The sequence below is a fragment of the Falco peregrinus genome, chromosome 7 (assembly GCF_023634155.1).
Source record: "Falco peregrinus isolate bFalPer1 chromosome 7, bFalPer1.pri, whole genome shotgun sequence".
In the NCBI taxonomy this organism is placed as follows: Eukaryota; Metazoa; Chordata; class Aves; order Falconiformes; family Falconidae; genus Falco; species Falco peregrinus.
In genome coordinates, this window is record NC_073727.1 from 21,683,764 (window position 1) to 21,701,847 (window position 18,084).

General features: G+C 37.9%; 1 protein-coding gene across 1 annotated transcript in view; it reads right to left on the reverse strand.

Moving 5' to 3' along the window:
* Positions 1-18,084, reverse strand: part of ASCC3 (activating signal cointegrator 1 complex subunit 3) — a 280,977-nt gene that overhangs the window by 252,356 nt on the left and 10,537 nt on the right. Inside the window, exons 2-4 of the mRNA XM_055809674.1 lie at positions 9,354-9,497; positions 8,418-8,568; positions 3,610-4,193 (exon numbers count right to left, since the gene is read on the reverse strand). Of these exons, the coding sequence (XP_055665649.1) occupies positions 3,610-4,193; positions 8,418-8,568; positions 9,354-9,443 (825 nt within the window). The 5' untranslated portion in view covers positions 9,444-9,497. The remainder of the gene's footprint in view (positions 1-3,609; positions 4,194-8,417; positions 8,569-9,353; positions 9,498-18,084) is intronic.

An 18,084-nucleotide genomic window follows, 5' to 3' on the forward strand; every position in this document is an offset into this window, starting at 1 on the left:
TGAATGACATTAAGGTTTCTTAATTTTATTTGGGCAAAGTCCTTTCCTTTGCCTGAGACAAATTGCACAATTTTTCATAATCTGTGCAGTATAAATTAGATCTTAACACAATTCTCATTGCATTTCCTTTTTTTCCTCTAGTTATTTTAGCTCTATAGAAATTTCTTCCTGTTTGAAGATAAAGGGATAATGCACCTCTGCATTAGTGTAAAAATAGAGATAAGTATTTCCAAAATAAAATTCAGAAAAATTTTGCAAATTAACTATGTCAAGAGTTCACAGAAGAGACACACCCTCTGAGAACGGCAGAGGTGTAACCAAAGAGGGACTTAACCCCTCCACCTTTTTCCTAGTTTTCCTGGGATGGGTTACGTGGCAAAGTTGATAAAATACTCTCAGATGCCTCCAGTCTTCATTATGGAAGTGCCATATACTAGAAACTGAGTACTGGAATTGGAGGAATGCACTGCATACTAAGTTTTAATAAAAAATAACAATAAAAAAGCACAACGGTTATTGAGCAAAACTCCATAGTTTGTCATCAGCTTTTTCTTTCTGTTTTTAAGTAATGGTTTTGTTACCGCATCATTACCATTTCATACTCAACAAAATCTGACATACAGTGAAATCATGCTCCAGTAGTTGTCATTTAGCTTTACCAGACTTTATGTCCCCAATGAAAAGCACGTGCCCCAAACACTAAGTTATAACTCCCTTGTCACTCCAAGCATAAGAATCAATTTTCCTCTAATTAAGAGTCACTAGTGATATACCAGATAAACAAACTGTCCCAAAGGAAGTGTGGAATGTTCTTAAACAGTGACAACAAAGAACAAAGTATTACTTTCTTCTACCTCACCAACTACTTTAAACATAAGCTAATACAGTGGTGGAGGAAGTAGCTTATTTCACCTTGTACAGTTCATAAGTAGATAAAAACCTAAATAGGATACATGTTGTGTGTGCCTATACATATGCTACAAAAAAACCCAGGCTGTCACCTCTGAAATGATCTAAAAATGCTCATAGTTTTCATGTGATCTGGAATCTTAATAAACTTTGCTTAAAGATCAAATGAAGTTGTCTTATAGTAAATCCACTCACCTATATCCTCAACACCAGCATGTTCTTTTCCTGTTTAATAATAAACAGACAGTTCTGTCTTCCTAGACAGAAGAATAGACACAGCCACTATTTTAACATATCAATATTTTTTTTACTGATCTGGATTTTTATTTACAAAGAATTATCCTTTCATATCAATAGTTCTTTTTTTCTTGGTTTATAAAGAAAAAAACCATTTGTAGAGCATGGAGACCTCAGCATCTATGCATCACCCCAATTAATGTAAGATTTTCAGTATGCATGATCCATGATCATTCAAATACTTGTTATACCATCTCATTTGGCAAATTATGACCTAATTCTAGAAATGGGTTATCTTCAGGTTTAAAACCACCATCTGCTCTTAGTGATGCCACCAGTAAAGTTGCTGTAATAAAAAACCCAATAATGCCTAAGTGATGTTAAAATCCAAAGTCCAAAGAAATTTTCAAGTCATGACTACTCTTACAGAAAGCACAATACAAATGCCACTAGCTTTTAAGAAAAGGTGATCAGGTTCAAATTAGTCTCACCCCCTTCTCAGCCCCCACATTGTGCAATGAACAATGAATTAATAAGAGTGTTGCAAGGAAAGGCAACATGGGGGCTGAAATAAGAACTGGGACAAAATGTATTTTTTTATTTCTAACAGCTCTTGAAAATCCAAAGTAAGAAACAGGTTTCAGACACTCAAGGGAAAGAATCCTTTTTTCTCTAGTAACAAGAGACAAGGATTTAATCTTGCTAAATAATCTTCCGATTACTGGAAGAGTAAATAATTTTTTCAAATTATCAAATTAAAATTCCTGTAAAGCCATCAGAACAGACATTTTACCAGAGCCAAAGGAAAGGAAGTCTTTATTGGTGATCCACATAAACTGATAGCTTGAACTGTCTGCCAACTGATTTAGCAATCCATTATAATCATACTGTTGCAAAATAAAAAAGTTACTACTTCTTGCTTCAAGTGAAAGGTTTCAAACATTTCCTTTAATATTTTACAAATTCAATTTAGGATTAAGTATGCATTATGCATAAGTATGGAATTATTTCTGCATACCCTGTGACTATATCTGAAAAGTATTTTGCTGATCTAGAAAAAAAAAATTGAAATCTTTATCTCCGTACAATTATAAACTTCAGGTCCCTATGGCAAATAAAAAAAGAATGCCTTTATGTTTCATCTGACACTCAAGTTTCTTTATCCAATCTCTTTCTCCAAGATCTGTTCAGTTGTCCATTTTCACATGTCTTCCCTCAATAAAACCACCCAAAATATGAAACTGTTTGCAGACATGCATAAAAGTGTTATTTTTCAAAATCTACTTTAATGCAGTAGAAATTATATCAGCTTCTCTTTATATTCATGTTTAGGCTCTCAAATTAGAATAAGTTTGTAAGAAAATATTCATATACAGAACACAGATCAAAGGACAGCTGAAATGTGGTCTATTGACTTTCAAATGAAACAAGACGAGGGCTTTGGGAACTGTATCACTATGCAATAGACACCAATACATAGTTATCTAAACTTAAAATGAAATATTCAGCTTTTCTATCACTTACTTTTTTGTTAAGAATAATAAAATCTACTACTGTAACGGCAAAATCCAGCAAATTTTCATTATACTGTCTTTCACAGGATTGTGTATTCCTACCATCAGTTGTATTTCTGTAGCAAATTTTCAACATTTAAAGTCTTTCTGAAGAGTCAGTTTGAGATTTAAGTATTGGATATTTTCAGGGGATGAAAGCAGAGCAAATAAGGAAAAACAAAGTAGACATAAGAGTGCACAGGAAGAAACAATAAGCAAATTGCAGGAATTCTTTCCCAACCCCATTCAAAAACAGTTCTCTTGACTAGATTAATCCAATCATCTCTCCTGCACACACCTTGAAAGCCTCTTCACCAGCCTTTAATCATGCTCTTTCCCCTTTCTACCACTATGCTTATGCTTCAACTCCAGTCTCCCAGCATCTGTTCTCTCTCCCTCAAGCTTTCTCTGCCCTTGCAATAAACCCACCCCCTGTTCTTATTGAAAGAAATGGAAGTGATGTGACGAAGTTTTAAAGTAGCACCACCTGCACAGTCCTCCAGCTTTCCTTCCAGCTACAGGAAGGCTGAAACTGCAGATGGAACCTGCCCAGGAAAATTAACTGATTTGTTTTCACAAGTTCTGACATTTGTATACAGTAGCTTGATTTGGCTGCTGCTTAAAAAGAAAATATGGGGAAGCTGAGCAAATGGCCAACACCCCACCCCACCCCTCCCCCCACAAACCGCATGTCTGTTATGGGGAAAAGGAGACTATTCACATGAAATTCATGCTGCTCCCATATTCTGCCCGGTAAATTAAGATGCTTCCATGTAATTTTTTTCAAGACAAAAAAAAATTAAAATATCAATGACACTTGGATAAAGTATACTGACATAATCCAGTATGAAATAGTTGTGTATTTCTGCAACTTTCAAATACATGTAGTATGGTTAATATGCTACTATACCTCATTTTGAAGTTCATCACCACTTTTGGTAGAAGCAAGCATCTCATACAAAGTACAGCAGAGGTCTTCTGTTGTTGGTCCTCCAGGGGTACCCCCTTGAGATTCATTCAGATACTTTCCAACTTCACACCACAAAAAAGAATCATCTACTTTTTCCAAAGACTTGAGGTCGGATTTCTCTTCACAGTAATTCTGTAAGTGATTCAGCTGGTTATTCAGAAATTTGTTATAATCTAAGCTTATAATTTTCTGCGTATCAGCCTCACCATTCACGGGCAGCTCCTCAGAGTGATCCAAATCATGCATATCAAATGAAAACACTATATTTTTACCAAAGAATACCCTGTTATCACCATTTTGCTCTTCAGCCATCTGTATGAGGGCTGTAAGCTGTTCTTCAGTGAAGTGAGAAGCAATCCGACATGTGGCATTGCAAGCTGCAGTAGCAGATGATGATGGAAATGGCCCAAACATCTGCTTGATCACCTTCGTCTCATCACGGCCAACATATTCTTTCCCATGAAATGTCTTAAAGAGAAAAACAGCTCCGCTTTCAACTGCTTCTTGTCCATTCTCAGCTCCAACTGTTAACGAAAAAAAGCAAAAAGTACCTTTATATACTTCAAACTGATTTTCTTTCATTGCCTATAACATAACCGTATTCAATTTCTTGCTGCAGTTCTCATCAACAGAGATATGAAGACCATAACAACAAGTACCAATTGTTGCAATGTACTGAATTATAAAAGGTATATGATAATAAAGCATCTGTCTTCATTATGCTTCTACTCACTAGAAATTCATATTAAGGATTACCAATGCTTTCTCATTTTTCTGAGTTAGACAAAAAACTTGCCTGAGGTCTTAAACTCATGATGGTGTATTTATGAGCTTTTTAAAGGTAACAAATTTCCACTCTGTCTCACTGTTTATTCACTACCTAATCTGAATATTCATAACAGACTAAACATACAGAACTCAGCTGGGAATTACTACATTCTTGTAGTAATTCCCAGCCGAGTTACTACAGAATGTGTGTAGAAAAATTGCCCAGAGAAATTAAAGCAAATAAATGCATGAATTTGGATTTATATCTACAAAATATCACATTATGCAAATAAAAATATATTAGAGACAAACATGAATTTACCTCTTTACACAATTATTCACAAGGGTACTCAAGGAAAACATATGCAAAACCTCCATATGATGAACCAAAATGTCACTGCTAGACAAAATTTTAAAAGTCACCAAGCATAAACTAAACAAAACCATCCAGCTCACTGGGTTTTTTTGGTTTACATGACAAGAGCATGTAGAATTTTTTTATGAAGTTTAAAAAACGTTTTTCAGTAAGTTGGATAGGTTACTCCAACATTTTTAGTAGAATATTTCTTACAAGATTGCATAATTTTAAAAACATCTTAAAAGCTTACTGTGATGATTTACAAGCTGCTGTTCTCAAGATGCCTATCTGGTCAATTCTTTACATCAAGACCAACTCATAGAACTCCAGCAAAGAACAGTGCAATTTAAGTGGTAACACTCATGATTTAATTCTTGGTATGGCTAATTCAAAAGAACTATTAAAGACAAACTATTTATTTTAAAAGGAACAATATTATTCATTCTTTAACCCACCCCACCCACAATGGCACCACTGACACAGTAAATGAGGCTATTCTCTTTTCAGTAATCAAAAGTGTCTTGTCACTGCCTCTGCATACCTGTTATCCAGTTACAGGCCTATGTATTTGCTCTACTATGTCCCAGTTTCCTGGCTGTTAAAATACTTATTGAAGTCAGTGGGGGGGGATTCTTAATTACTTTGGCATCATTACTTGATTCAACTTAGGCTAGGTTTAACCCCAGCAAAACCACGGGTTTTTTTCCCCAACAGTGTAATAGGAAAAAGCAAAAGAAATACAGCATAAGAAGATGGAAAAGGCTGAGTAACTAGAAACATAATGTATAAGTGGAGGTGCCTAAAAATTCAGTATTTCTCTTAAACTTTCCTATGGTGCACTTTGAAGAGCTGAAAAGTTCATGGAGAGGACTGGAGATGATATTTACAGGCTCATTAGATACCTTCATATGGAAAATACATGACATAAAGATAAGGCACATACACAACATATATGTAAATGTATCTCAAAGGAAAAGATTGTTCAGCCTTCCTCTCAGCATTAACTATACGGGAATCAAGGGAAAAAAAACCCTAACATCTAAAAACTTACACACCTGAGCTTGGCTGTATAAACCTTACTCTTATATTCCTAACATACAAATACACATCATTATTTAAAGAAACTTCTGTGAGAACAGAAGTACATGTTACCAAACTAAGAGAGCAATTGTACTGAAAGATTTGAGAAAAGGCTCTTAGCTTTATTATGTGCTAATTCTCCTTTATTATTAACATCTCCCATTCATGGAAGCATCTTTTGAGAAAACACTACCCCTCCCTACTGAATATAATGAGCCAGCCAAGATGGCACTACTTGAAGCAACTCTTTCCTTTGTGGTTTTAAGCCAGTCAGATCATTTCAGTAAGTGACGTTTTCCCTGTAAAGTATATCAATATTACAGTATCTGTTGCCTAGGCTGAGATTTCATTTCCTTGAAAATGAAGTAAAAAGACATACAAGCAATTCCTTTTCTCTACTACATGCTTCTGATGAGGGCATTTGGAACATTAGCACCAGTTCAGTTTGTGCCTCAGTCACTGTAGCCTGTTCTTATTTGTGTAACATTCCACATCTATCTTTATTGAGAAGCGTCAAAGCTGATAGTTTCTTTCCAACTTACTCTAAGTAACCATGCATTTGTTTTCATTAGTTTTGTCCTCTCTGATCCATCAAACAAATATTTACCACACTATTACTTTCAAGTCTCTCAGCTTGCTCTACCTACAGACCACACTGGGCCCACTATTAAAGCTGGGGTGGGGGGAAAGAAAGTTAGAAAGTTTTTGCAGCAATCTTTGGCAAATGTGAAAATTAAATAATAAAAAAAAGTTACACAGGTAATGCTTGTTTCTGTCATTAATACTGAAAACACAACTCCACCGAATTATTTTCATAGATGGCATTTGCAACTAAGAACAGCAAATGCTCACTTTGCTTATAACCTTTTTTCCATCATCAGATATTTTTTCCTACCTGCTGTACTACACATGGTCTTACTTTTTGTACTGCAAACGTTATAATCTTTATATATTTATCAGCCCTAACTTAACTGACATTTTACTTCAGTACTTCTTATGATTAAACTATAGCCAGTGGATATTTAAAACACCTATGTAGATCTTCTCAATCAATACAGGTCTATTATCAATACAGACTGCACCTTTTCCATATTAACTTTGGCACTGACGATTGATACAAACTCACTCCCAATCTTGCATAGACCTTCCCTCAAACCTTGTGTATCACAAGTGCCAGCTGAAATCTGAGCACTGAAGCAGAGGTACCTGAGCTGGGGCAGAGAGGTGGCCCCTTCCTAGAGGCCTGTCTCAGAAAAACAGGCAGCCACATGCTTAAATTCTGGCCTGAAGAGGTAAAAGTCTACTAATAGCATCAGCTCTACTAATTGTATTAGAAAACATAAGATTAAAAAAAAAAATTGCACCAAATTTGTAAAAATAACTGTTATGTCACTAACATGGAAGAACTAAACCACAAAGCAAAGTTTAGAACACATGTATCATCAGATGAGTTTAAAACATTTTTGTCAGTGATTTGAGAAATACTTGAAATTTTTCTTCTGATGACTCACTAACGCAATACCCATTACAACCATTAATAGCTTTAACAGACATCTTCCATGCAACTGTGCAGCACAACTGATTACTACATGCTGGACATGAATAACTTGTCTAGCCTTTCTTGAAAGTCTGTGTTTAGATATTTATTTCTTTCTCAATTTGCTAGTTATTTCCAAAAGAACTGTTGAGAAATAGAAACACAACTGACAGGTTAATATTTGTATTGTGATAAAAACCATTGGTGTATAATGCCAAAAAAAGACAAATATACTTATCTATATTAGTTCTCTCAGTCTTTTTACTTACAAGATTATATTCAAGATATTTGAAATTATCAGAAAAGAAGAAAATATACCTATTAAATTGAGATGAAAAATTCTTATGTATATGACAGCTAGAGCTTGGGCCATGTGCTCAGTTTATGAACTGATGAAGTTAAATTCTGCTAACAACACAAGCTGGATTAGTTTTAGTCTTTGATCAAAAACTAAGTTTCCAATCAAAACTAGGTTTTCACACTTCCTTTGCTATAACATATTTCAATTTTAAAAGCTTAATTCCAGATGAGTGAAATCTATTATTTATTTCTCTCCTTAACACCAAACACTTCAAGCAGAAAATATTTCTTAGATTTTTATTTGCCTATGTGTCTGTGCAATTTTTCATGATACCAATCACATGGAATTAAAGCAGGTAACATCACGGTTGTTCTCTTCTCAGAGTACTGCCATTCCAGAAGATGTTGCTTTTGCTTACTAAAGGTCCATCACAAACCATACTATGCACTAAAAAACAGTAATATCAAAAAGGAAGACTATCCACATAACAATGGTATCGTATTTTAAAATAAATAAAATAAAAGACCGAAATGTGCACACACAGATCAGATTAATTGGAGTTTCAAAGATATTTCTGGGCAAGTCTGGCATCAAGGTAGAACTAAAATTGTACCAGTATGCAAAGTATGCAGGCAAAAAGCAGCTTGGAAAAAAACCAACAACGAAAGAGTATATTATTAGACTACTAGAGAATGAAAACATACCTATTTGTTTTGCAGCTTGTAATATAGTTTTTAAATCATCATTTACAGTTTGGTTTTCTTTTTTATCCAAATTGTCATCAACAAACTTTATTATCTTCTTCCAAGTAAGATCAGACTTCAGCAACTGTGCATGTAGTTTTGACCTTTTAGTCTGAAAATGCAAAATATTTAGGGTTTTTAATTTATTTCAAATGACTACACGGAGGTTCCTTTAAAATTAAACACCAGATAAAACCACTTCTTTCCAACTCCATTCAGTCAGTATGTAGTAATGATTGCAAGCAGTTTCCCTATTACTTGTTCTTTACACCCTTTCCTGAGCATAAGGAAGAAGGAGGATACACATGCACAGACTGTCTGACTACTTTACTCCTTCCAAGACAGAATTCTCTGTAAAGCCAAACTCTTGCAACTTCAAGAGATATAGAGCTCCCAAGATTCCAAATTCATTTCACATTACAAGTTACCACAACACATCTATTGCTTTAATGCACTATTTCTTGCAGGGAGGAGAAGCATCTAAATTCAGTATCACTAAACTTATTCTAAATAAATCCCAACAAGAGTCCAAGTTGAACTTCGTATTCAAAAGGAAATGTTTGGCACCCCAGTTCTGCATAAGCTAAAAACATACCAGCCCAGCTTAATGTAACTTCCTAAAAGATGAAGTAACAGGGCTGTGCTAACCCAGCCAAACAACACTATCCATATAGCATATCATCGTTGTAAGCGCCTAGAATAAACCACAAAGCTACAACAAATCTGACTTGGAGTGAGGACACTATAAAGGAATGCACAGGAAATTATACGCACTCTTGCCCTGTCTTGCTTCCCTCCTCTTATAAAATGGCAATGCAAACAAAGGAGGCAAACAATTCTTACTGTATACACACTAATACTTTACAATTATGCTTTAGAAAAGAAAAAAATCTTTACCGTTAAGTCAGCTAATTCTTCACTGTAATCCTCATGTTTAGTGACATTTGAAAAGGAGCGTAACGCGCCTGTAAGACGAGGCAAGGCCATCTGTTACTCATTCAGTGATCCATAGGATGAGAAATGAAATCCCAGTTCAAGCACCTAGATGAGCATAAAACAAATAACGTGGCTTTGTTAATGCTATAAATACAAACACATCACAAATTTGAAAGACCTTTCTGAGCAAGCAGAACGTGACTGGCACTTCAATTAAACAAGTTTAAAAAAAGTCTCAAAACGCTGATAATCAAGATTCAATAGAAGGGAGGTGTAAAGCACAGAGCATAGGCAAGTCATGGAAACATGCAGAGATCACTCAACAGGTTCTTCTCTCTCCTCGCTAAAGACAAGTTACCAGCAATGAGGCAAAGTGGCAGTTATTCCTTTACAACCACTAAGACAAGAGTATTATAGTGAAATCTATGTAACTGAACTTTAGCTCCCAAAAGCAGTTAAGTGACTACAACCTACAAGAAGATTTTCTCTGAACCAACCCATACTGGGAGCTTTAGGTCATTAGCAGCCTCCGGCGCTGATGCAGGGACATCTTTCTTGACAACCGCTTAGCCATTTGTAACTAGCAAAACAGGCAAAGAAAATCACGACAGGAAAAAAAGATTGTAATATGCAGAGCCCTGAACTATCATAGGAGATAAAGGGAATAAAAGGACTAATGGGAAACTGGAAAAAGTATGCCTTGGGATGTTTCCATCTCACAACTGGAAGCACGGACACACGCACACAGTGTGGGGCTCTCTCTAGGGCTACAGCCTATTTTTGCACAGTCTAATTTCCTCTGTGAAACAGGCTCATATCTATACAGCAAAACACAGCTGTTCTCCATCTGAACTTGTACTCATTCCAAACCTTTTACCGAAACTATTCTCAAAAGTTATTTAATTTCAAGAGATGTCCACAGCTGAATTGTTTAATGAACTCTAATGCACAGCTACAGCTTCAGATGGTAGCAGATAGATACAAGTTTAGATTATTTTTGAAACAATTAATGATATCATTATAAACCTAATGATCTGCATCGTTCTTAGCATGCCTGAAGACCACCGGCCATCCAGAATTTGAATAACTTAAACCAGAGTTAATAAAATGACTTCCCCTGCTCCCCGCCCCCACCTCCCCCCAGTCATATACTGTATAGAACTCCCTGGTTTAATCCAATTATCCTTAACATTTTTCTTAATTTAATAGCTGCATTTGTATTTTAGCTATCAACTATGCAATACAGCACAAAAGCAAATCCAGATGCAGTGTTCCAGTCACAGACAAAGAAATACCACTGACTTGTCACCTCTACTTGTTTTCTCATCTCACATTAAGATGCTTTTTGGAGAAAAGCTATCACATCATCTGATATTTTGGAGATAAATGTTATAACAATGAAGCTACAAAACATGGAAATTCAAAATCTGTAACTGTGAATGTGATAGGGCATGTTTAAATTCAAGCCTGGAAGCCGACAGAGCCAAGCAACAGCGCAGCTTTTATGCTTGGCTTTTAAGATGTCCAGTGGATATATGACATGTAATTCATACCAGTGTAGCTCCTAGTGAAAAAGCCCACGAACATTATAGCCACCATTATAAAACATGTCCAAAATTTGAGGGAATCTAATCTGACCTTTTTTGTTTGAACCCAACAAAAAAGGTAAATCACTCTCATGCTACTCCAATGACAACACTGCCATTAGCAATGGATCACTCCATTTGGCCATTTATTTTATACCTACACTCAAATACCTTTTTCTATAGCATTATGGTCCTTTGCAATAACACACAACAATGCAACTGTACCATTATCATCTTAATTGTCCTTTATGAAATAACATGCATAGTAATTTATGAAAGTTCAAACCGACTTTTAAGTAGTTCACTTTTTACACATGGTTTTAGGAGTTTTTAAAGCATCTCCAGCAAGCCCATTTGTCAGAAAATTGGATTTTGAGGGGAGTGTTTCTTCCTCCTTTATTCATTATTAGTACTTTCTGAAATAAAAAACCTGGAACCCCAGAGGACAAGGGCACACCTCCCTGACCGCAGGCTTGGCCAAAGAGCCAAATCCAGCCCTAAAGCCCTACAGTTGAGCCTGTACTAATAAACACTGCTCCATACGTGCCTACGTGCTTCCACAGCTTGCCAGTCCCTGAGGAGGCTGGTTTGGCAAAGCAGCTGCACAAGGCTTCTGCACCTCATTTACAGGCGAACCCCACACGTGCCCTTCACTTCTGGTCCATGACACGCACCCTCGCCAGGGCACCACAAGAAAACAAAACCTGCCATCAATTAGAAAGTGGGGGACAGGTGCAATTACTGTTAACAGGAAAAACAAGGTAAGGTTTATGAACTTACACTATTATTCCACAACATATTTGAGCCAGCTCTAAACACTGGATCAAAAATGCTGTGGCCCTTACATTTGTTTTAAAAAAAACAAAACTGTTACCTGCTTTCACATAAAGCTTGCTAATGTAGGTACCTGCCTGCATCACGTTGCCTTTAGAATGGATCAGCTACTGCTTGTCTTCTCACAGCTACCATAACAGTAACTAATTCCTTCTGATTTGACAGAAATACATGTTTGCCTGCAGCTTCACCTGAAACATCTGTACTACCAAATGATCCTGCTAAGATCTGCCTGTTTTGGAACAAAGACCTAAAAGGCAGCAGCAATTAAATCCTACTTACCAGGGGCCACATACAGAGATGCAAGTTGAACTTTTGCCATTCTTCTGCCCATTCACCCTCAAGACAAGGGTGTGAGAACTGGTACCATGTTTTCATGTTTGTAGATGGACATGTGGAATGGAAATTTAACCTTAAAATGCGTGCAATTTTACATGATAAAAATTATCTCCCCTCACACACTTCAATGTAAGGACAATCTGGGCCCATTCTGCTAATGATTTTTAGGAAAAGGAACTGAAGTTTGACAATTCCTTGAACTATTTCAGATTTCCCGTCTCTTAAAAAAACCCTTCACTTTCCACAAAGCTTCCATTTGTAAAGCAGAAAAAGCAATATCCGCCTTTCTAAAGCTTTGTGAAGATGAGAGGCAATAACTTTTATAAAAGCAAGTATGATTTTAATGCTGAAACTTTTTATGAGAGGAAGTAAAACCTAGAAGCAGATTATACTCAGAATTCAGATATCAAACCATTCAAACTTTATTGTTTGAAAGCAAACATGGACCATAATCCCAGCTGGTTTTTATTCATTAAACTGAAACATTTAAAAAAAATGCTAGCAATATCACAGAGGTAACAAACGTTACTAGAGAAGTTTTCCACTTCATACTTTCACCAGCCTATTAAGTTTTCCTCCCACTCCTGGCCTTCCCATATTTTTTCTATAATAACAGTCAGTCTTTCTCTTGCCCACTGAAATGTTAAGAGAGATTATGGTCAAACAGATGCTCTTTTAAAATATACTTAAATCCTGTAATCTCTAAGAAATCAAGCCAGCTGCCCAGTAGGGCTAAGAGAAGGGGACTTCTGAAATTTGGTACCTCAATTTTTAAGTTGAACACAAACCTTAACAGAATCAGAGGTAAAATTAACATTATCAGAATCATTAACAGATTCAGAAGTAAAATCCATGCTTCAAAGTACTAGCTTCTGTAGCCTCTAGTATTTGACTTAAGTCCTTTAAAACTTCACAGCACTCATTTTATTTAAACTGTTTAAGGAATATTGTCACGTTACCAGGTTTTGCCTATATTGCCTATAATTCTTTTATATTATTAACAAGTTTCTTGCTGTCTATGTAAAGTTTTCATTTATAAAACCTGAAGAATTTATTACTAATTACTATTCCCATCAACGAATATTATAATGAAAAAAAGGCTTTAGACATTGGCAATTAATAGCAGGTTACTATTGACCACATAGCATTTGGATCAAATGGCATTTTCACTTGCTCTTGTGAAAGCAGAAACATTTCAAATGAAAAGGAAGTAAACAGGCAAAAGATATCCCAGCCGTAAGGCAATACAAAAAATAAAAGGGACACTGCAGTACTTTCTGCACTTTAATTGTATTTTACAAACATTAAAATAAATGTTAGCCCAGGATTATTTAAATCAAACACAAAAGCAGCAAGACCATGAGGACACATTAGGACATTTTCAAAATACCCACATACAGAATATTTTATTGCTTTACTATGCAAGAGGAATAAAAATAAATAAATCCCAAAATGTTAAAATTTAGTGAACATGAACTCATTTTAGAACTGCTAAAATTAACCTCAGCAGCTTCATTAACACAAAGGTAAACTTCGTATTTTATTTACAAATAAATACAGTATTTAAAACTCCCCACATTCTATTTGGTGTGTATTGCTCACTGCCATTTTAAAGAAACAAATAAAAGCATTAGATGAAAAACCTATTTTACAGCAATGGGGACGATTCACTTAAACTTCTTATCCAAGCTTGTTTGATGCAAACAGTACAAACACAGCCCCTAGCACTGAAGTTGATGACAGCCAGGGATAACAGTGGTTTAATAATGTTTGGGACATTAATCATAACAGCAGGTCAAAGCAAGATACTACAATATTATTATATTCCAACTTCATATTTTGCACCTTTATAAGCAGTGCTATATGATGTAGTAACAATTGTACACTTTCAGACAAAATTTTCTGCAAAAGGCTCAGACATCACACTGGAATTCTCTCAAGTTGTCTGTGTTGAATATTGCTGATCTCGAGTCAAGACTGGGTCAGTCTTTGAAAGCAAAATGTCAAGATTAAGGACTACATACTCAGGAAGAAATAGTGGCTGCCTGATACATGGTATTCATCTCACTGAATACCAGAATTCCAACAAATGTTTCAACATAATGAGGAGGCATAACAGCACCTGTGTGTGCCATCTTTCATATAAGAGACAATTTCAGGATCTTAATTATATAAGTCACCAAACAAAAGAGAAAACCCAAACCCCTAAAAAACAAATAATGGAATTGTAAGTCATGCATTCAATAGAGTATTAACCCTTTCCCCCTCTCACTACCGTAGCCATGATTAAACACCAGCTGCCTAACTCTGTTCCAGCTAGCATCAGCTGGCAAGGCATTTCAAGGTATTCCCTGTGATTATGCCCGATAGTGCACTGGTATAACACCAAACATGGCTTGGCCCTTTAACGTCTTCATTTTAGATGTGCTCTGAGATCATTCTAAGGATAGCTGTTGTTTCTAAAAAAAATAATAAATAAAGACCAACAACAAACAACCAAATCCAACAACCACCAAAATTTAAACCAACCTTTTTTTCAGAATAACTCATCTTTCTTTTTGAGGAACATAAGACATAGTTCAATTGTTACATTAAGAAATGCCTGCATTTTTATGCCCCATAACCTTTTCATTCCCTGCTGCAAGAGACAAACTGCATCCCAAGCAACAGAGACTTAAAGACTTGCCTTACAGGTGGAGATGTACTATGAGCAAATCTCCAATTTCAACATACATAACATGTATGTTCATTTAAACTCTAGGTACAAGCCACAAATACAACAGGCGGAGGGGGTGTTTGTTTTTGCTTTACCTTAACAGGCAGCTCTCTATACATCTCTTTCTCACACTGTGCCATCAACAGAGGCTGAAAACCACCCCAGGGCATCCATCTCACGCCATTCCAGAAAAGTTTGTCACTAAAGGAAAAACAGGAGCTGTATGGAAGGTAAATATGGATGTACATGTGCAAAGGAAGTAAAGGGAGGATGAAAGGCAATACATAAGTGAGAGAAAGAAAAAAACCTTTGAGCTAATGACAGCTAAGTAACACATGATGCATACATATGCATACATACGTGATGCATAAATATGGCTGAGAGGACATGGGACGTGCTTCAGCAAATACAACTACTCTAATCATAATTGCATAACTGCTGTGATATTACCAAGGTAGAGCACCTTGTCAGATGGTATTAATACAGTCTCCATAACACATTCCTGTAACAAACAGCAAGCACACTCGAGGATAAAGCCTCCAACTAACTACACAGTCTACAAAGATAGCATTGCCAGGTTCCTTTTAAGTCAGCTTCAGGAGGTAAAAGAATTGCTTATAACACTTCCTAAAGATTCACAGTAACATTTTAATGGAATGAACTTGATACTGCACAGAGGTACAATTGGATGATGCATGTGAATGAAAATCTGTACAAGTAATAGTCAGCAAGGATAACAGGTTTAATGCAGCAGAAAACCACTAATAAAAGCTTTTATCTTTCTTCTGAGCTCTAATGGGAAAGCAAAACCAGAAAAAATAATAACTGTATTTCTCTGCTGTGTGGCCTGCATTAAAAATAATAATCTGTGCAGATCAGGTCAAACCTATATAGAATACGCAGCCTGAGAAAACAAGTAATCTTCATAAAATCATAGAATACCAGGTTGGAAGGGACCTCAAGGATCATCTGGTGCAACCTTTCATGGCAAAAGCATGGTCTAGACAGGACAGCCCAGCACCCTGTCCAGCCAGATCGTAAAAGCGTTCAGTGTTGGGGAATCCACCACTTTCCTGCAGAGATTGTCCCAACGGCTAACTGTTTTCACTGTGAAAAATGTTCCCCTTGAGTCCAAGCGGAATCTCCCCAGGTACACACTACCCCTCGTCTTTACCGTGTGACTCCTTGTAGAAAGGAGGTCTTCATCTTCTCTGTAGCCGCCCTCCAAACACTGGAAGGCGGTGATAAGCTCTCCCCTAAGCCTTCTTTTCTCAAGACTGAACAAACCCAGTTCTCTCAGCCTGTCCTCACACGGCAGGCTTCTCAGTCCTTCGATCATCTTTGTGGCCCTCCTCTGGACGCCCCCCAGCCTGCCCACATCTGGCGTTTTGTATAGCGGGAACCACAACTGAACACAGTATATTCCAGGTGTGGCTGAGAAGCGCTGAGTAGAGGGGGATAGTGGCTTCTTGATCTGCGCTGGTGATGCCCTTGTTGATGCAGCCCAGCATCCTGCCAGCTCTCCTTGCCGCAGCAGCACGCTGGTCGCTCATCTCCAGCTTCCTGTCCACAGGGACCCCCAGGTCCCCTTCCACAGAGCTGCTCCCCAGCCGCGTAGATCCCAGCCCGTGCTGCACTCCTGGGTTATGTCTTCCCAGGTTGCAATGTTGTCCTTGTTGATCTTCATAAGGTTCTCGAAAGCCCACCCTTCCAGCCTATCCAGGTCTTCCTGCAGGGTGGCTCTCCCTACCGAAGCATCCCCTTCCGCGCTTGGTTTGGCATCATTGGCAATCTTCATCACGGCAAGCTTGATCCCATCACCCAGACCACCTGTGAAGGTATCGGACAGCGTTGGGCCCAATATCGATCCCGGGGACCCCACTTGTGACAGCCTGCCAGTTTGAAACGCAGCTGCTCACCGCCAGCCGCTGGGTGCGGGCTGCGGGCCAGTTCCCCACCCGCCGCACAGGCCGCCCATCTGGATCGCAGTGCGTCAGGATCTCCGGGAGGCGGCTGCAGGCAACCGAATCAAACGCCTGGGAGAAATCCAGGTGGACAATGTCCATCGCTCGCCCCATATCAACCAGGCATTTGCCCTCGGTGAATCTGTGCTGGCTTTTCCTAGTCACGTGCTTCATTGGACTTGGGATAGCCCCCAGGAGGTTTCGTTCCGTAACTTTCCCAGGGACTGAAGTAAGACTGATGGGCCTGTAATCTCCTGGGTCCTCCTCTAAGCCCTTCTTGTAGACAGGGGTGACGTTAGCCTTCTTCCAGTCTTGTGGCGCATCCCCCACTCTCCGCTGCTTCTCACAGAGTAAGGAGACCAGCCTCACAACACCGTCAGCCAGCTCTCCTAACACCCTCAGATGGCTGTTGCCAGGGCCCATCGATTTGTAGGGGTCACGTTCCTGTAACAGCTCATGTACCAGCTCTTCCTTCACTGATGGTGGGTCTGTTTTCACCAACCTGGATTTTTATTCCCAAGGCCTGGGGCCCAACAGCGCTGATAAAGACAGAGGTGAAGAAATTAAGAACGTGTTGAGAAACTCTGCCTTTTCAGTGCTGCTGGTGCCTAATTCACCTCTTCTGTTTAACAGCAGGCCAATATTTTCCTTCTGTTTCTTCTTGTTTACATACCTGAAGGATCCTTTCTTGTATTTATTTACATGTTTGCCCAATTTAAATTTGAACTGAGTTTTTGCCGTTCCAACTGTGTCTCTGCACACCCCAGCAATGCCCTTGCCATTCTGAACAGGTTTTTGTCTGTTTTTCTATCTCTGGTACACTTCTCTCCATTTTGAGCAGACTCCGAGTCTTGTCACCAGTGGGGCTTAATTGTACTGGTAAAGATAAATAAAAGAAATATATAACAGGAGATGAATCTTTTTCTTTCATTTTTTCCCCTTTGTAGTCATCATTGACTGCCATAGTGAAGACCACAAAAGGTCTGAAAGTGGCCAGAAGAAAAGCTTACCAAAACAAGCTTTCCCATCCTAGCTCTGTTTCTAAACCATGCTGGGGAGCTGTTTCTCGGTTGTCTACCCCCTCTCCGTCTCCCAGGAGAAGTTTACAGGTACATTAGTCCTTTCAGAACATCAGAAGGTGGTGTCCCGTAATATTTCACTTCAAAACATCACTGCAATTGAGCTGGGAGGGCGAACTGGCCTTACATTACATGAAGGGAGAAAATGGATGCATTTACATGTCAAAATCCTTC